The sequence below is a fragment of the Formica exsecta genome, unplaced genomic scaffold (assembly GCF_003651465.1).
Source record: "Formica exsecta isolate Colony F162 unplaced genomic scaffold, ASM365146v1 scaffold880, whole genome shotgun sequence".
Classification (NCBI taxonomy): Eukaryota; Metazoa; Arthropoda; class Insecta; order Hymenoptera; family Formicidae; genus Formica; species Formica exsecta.
The window spans coordinates 31,576-35,720 of NW_021853650.1; the positions used below are offsets into that span (position 1 = coordinate 31,576).

Genomic DNA, 4,145 nt, shown 5'->3' on the forward strand with positions numbered 1-4,145 from the left:
GTTTCCCCCCCCCCCCCTTTCCCCCCCCCCCCCCTTTCCATCTCCTTTTCCTCCTATAAGGCATCTGCAGAGGTCATTTCTAACACTCGTCAATTCACAATGAACATGCACTATGGAAGTTTTTAAGCCACGTATCGCTTCCTCAAATCATCTATTACAACTCCTCCATTCCAAACATTTTGTTGAGATTGCATCATCCAGTCCGTGGCAATATTACATTGTGCATTACTTATGAAATGACCCTCGTATAATGCTAAATGTCGCGCGTAGGGATGGGATAAAAATATATTTTAAGTAATATCGAACATTTGCAGTATATGTTCGAATCTATTATGAGTATTTGGAAATATAATGCCATCTAAATGTAATAAAACTTTCTATATTGTAATCGAACACAATTCAAGTATCACGAAATATAACAGTATCATAATGTAAAAATTTAATGTAAAAATCAATATGTAGTCGAAACTTTTTCAAACATATACGAATCTTTTATGAGTACTTAAAAAGAACAGTAATAAAACACGAACATCTATCATGTGGAATCAGAATTCTATAGTATGTGTATGTACACATCCGCATACAAAATAATTCTCTGGTGATATATCTATATCTATGTGTACACTCAAGGGCAGGAAAAATTTTTACTCGCAACATCCTCTTTGCCATAAAAAAGGCACCATCATTGGTCTTGTAGATAGAGCGTTTCGTCTCTTCCACTTCATGTACACTCAAGGGCAGGAATGGTGTCTCTAGGCGGCTAGATATATACGTGTATGACAGCCGAAAGCGGTATCCAGCCAGCGCGGTGTCCTATAACTGTCTCACTCGCACTCCCTGCATTCAATTGGAGTGAGTGAGACAGATAGAGGACACCATTAATTGGCGATAAGGATGCAACATCAGAATGCCTCCCACTTTTTTCTCCTTCGCTGCTTGATCTTCTTCGCGCTTCAAGTAATACATATACATACATACGTGATCCATGTGTATGCGTAATACTTTCGGTTGTCATATACGTATACACCTTACAACCGCCGAGGGATACCATTCCTGCCCTTGAGTGTACATACTATAGAATTTCGATTGCACATAGAGAGTGTTATGTTTCCAAGTACTTATAAAAGATTCGAATATATTTCATAAACTTTTAGTTACAATTTGATATTAGTACCAATATCGTTTGTTATTCTAATTTTTCATTGTTCGTAACTTGTCTCATTCATAATTGTATGAAGTTTTTTGTATAATTACATTAAATACATATATTTTTTTATAAATACTACTCGTTTCAATAGAATGAAATCTAGTAACTGAAGTACTTACATAGTAACTAGTAACTGAATTGAACTGAGATTTATATATATATATATATATATACAGTGTCCCAGATCACCCGTACACCCCTTTTAAAATGAAAATAAATGGCTTTTATCTAAAATTGCGAACATTTTTTAAGTAAATCGGGTATGCTCTATCGAATGATGATATTTTCAACTTTTGATTCCGACCGTAAATACGCCATCCGGACCGGAAGTTGAATTTTTTGAGGGGAACATAGTCAATTTTTAAGGTCAATTTTAAGGTTGACAGAGGCAATTTCAGAAAAAACGTTTGATACAAAAGTTTCTTATTTTTTCACGTACAATTCGAATCTGTAATAAAAGTACTATGTTCCCCTCAAAAAATTCAACTTCCGGTCCGGATGGCGTATTTTCGGTCGGAATCAAAAATTGAAAATGTCACCATTTGATAGAGCATACCCGATTTACTTACAAAATGTTCGCGATTTTTGATAAAAGCCATTCATTTTCATTTTAAAAGAGGTGTACGGGTGGTCTGGGACACCCTGTATATTGACCTTGATCTCCTCGACTCGTACGCTATTGCACTGCATAATTAGCATAATTATTATGAAAACGTAAGGAATTAAATTAGAACTGCAGATAGCGGCGGCGGGAATGAGCGCGATTTTGCCATGCTTCTCTAGTCGTTTTGAATAACGGTTTGTATCCCACCTTACTCTTGCATTGTTTGCATTACTTTACGCGCATGCGTAGGCCTTCATTTTTATTATTAATAGATTTTATTACTAATAGATCATTTTTATTACTAATAATAGAAACATTGATTGGTTCTGTTTTGTCCTTCACTTTTATCATTAACTATGTAAAAATTTTATTTGATTTTTTAAGCGTTACAATATTACGAATATATTAATTGATAATGCACAAATTCACTCAAACATTGTGTGTAAAGTGTAAAGCATTCGCTCAGTTTTGCTAATAAATATAACCTAACTTTGCTCAATATGACATCGATTAAAAGAAATCACTTCTCTTTCTTTCCCGCGCACTATTCCACGTTAATAATTTCTTTTCACTTTATCGCCTTTTTTTCTTGTGTTGTTGCACTATTCCGCGATATTCTCATGACCATTAATCCCTTTATCACTTTTCTTCTTGTCGCATTATACTCCGCGCGTACTCTTATAAAATATAAACATTATTATCTCACACATATGCACACATGTTCGCATATGATTTTGTCCCTTAAAGCGTTTTACACATCAAGCAAATATTCGTACATGAGTGATGTGAACACTGCTTGAGGTATAAAATCGTTTTATATGTGTGCGTGCGAGCATACGTACGTGAGTCTGAAAGTTGAAAAATTAGGCCAGTGGTAGAACATAGAGAAACTTAAGCAGTAAGATTTAAGACTTAAGAATTTCATCCATACAGAATTTTCAGCGCTGCTTACGTTCTCGATTGTAATTGATCACTTTCCTTACGTCTTAAATCTTACTGCTTACGTTTTTCTATGTGCCACAGGCTCTTAAAATGTCACAATTCTGGTATACGATTATTAGGATTGACTGCACCAATCTTATTCAAACTGGTCGCAATCGAAAGCCTTTACATTATATCAGAAAAGTTAGAGAGTTAGAAAGTTAGATAGTTAGTAGATTTTTTATTACGGCTTCAGTTCCTGAGGTATTTTAATCGAAAGTTAATTCAAATGATTATAGACATAAAACTCCGGATAAGCTACTTGGCAGCGTCGCGGTTCTTGTACAGAGGCAAAACTGTTGACAAGCCAGAAAGAAATTTTTATGTACTTGGCATCGCGACGCTTGATAATAAAATAATAAATTAATTGATTGGGTGTCTCGGGATTTATCCGACAAACTGCAGGAGAATATTCTAAAGGAAATAAGAAAAAGATATTATATGAAGTTTGGCTAGAGAAATGCTTTACTATAAAGTTATAAGCAAATATTGAAACGAAACATGAAATAGGTAACAACACATTTTCTATTTGTTGTGCTTCAGGTAAGACACGGGAAATACCTCTATTAAACTAGCAAGACCAAATCAGCAGAATCAAACTGGACTTATCAGATTATTTAGTATCCATTTTGTACTAATTTGTACCACTAATAATAATTTTGTACCTCGTGCCATTTCCAAAAAAACCGTGGCGCTGCTACCATCAAATTAAGCTAGCAGGACCAAACTAAAACAAACCGAAAAGATAAAAATAAGACCAGAAATCGACAGGGCTGAATTTGTACTAATTTGTACCACCCAAATAAACTTAATATATCTAGCCCTTACGCTTAAAACAATCCCCAATTGAATTCAGCCCTATTAAGCTCAAGAGTAAAGTACCTTTCGCCACGAGCAGAATCACGCTACTTGTACATACGACGCGTCATAATTTGTACCATCAAAATCTAAAGTTTCAGATTTTGTACCCCCGCCGTTCCTTCGAAACTACCCTCGACCACTATCCGTCTCAAGAGTAAAGTACCTTTCGCCACGAGCAGAATCAATCGCTACTTGTACACACGACAGATGCTATTTTAATAATTCCTTTATAACTCAAAACTGCTCGTAGCGATTATGGAAGAAAATTTTCTTCTTGGATGCTCTCACGTCCTGTTTATTCATGCTCGTAACGTCCACTGTTTATTTATAACATGATAGAGAAATAAGTGTCACGACTTTGACATATGATCTTAAACAAGCAGGATCGGACTAAACGAGAATATCCTAACTTTTCATGGATTTCAGGATCGACGTAATTTCGTGAGAGCACCACCACCAGGAGTAGAATTTGCTTGGGACTTCGAGGCGGTT

General features: G+C 35.5%; 1 protein-coding gene across 1 annotated transcript in view; it reads left to right on the plus strand.

Annotated features, from left to right (window-relative positions):
- Positions 1-2,843: 2,843 nt before the first annotated feature.
- The window catches only part of LOC115244913 (synapse-associated protein of 47 kDa-like), a 28,739-nt gene continuing 27,437 nt past the window's right edge, over positions 2,844-4,145 (plus strand). The window contains exons 1-2 of the mRNA XM_029822928.1: positions 2,844-2,857; positions 4,037-4,145. Of these exons, the coding sequence (XP_029678788.1) occupies positions 2,844-2,857; positions 4,037-4,145 (123 nt within the window). The remainder of the gene's footprint in view (positions 2,858-4,036) is intronic.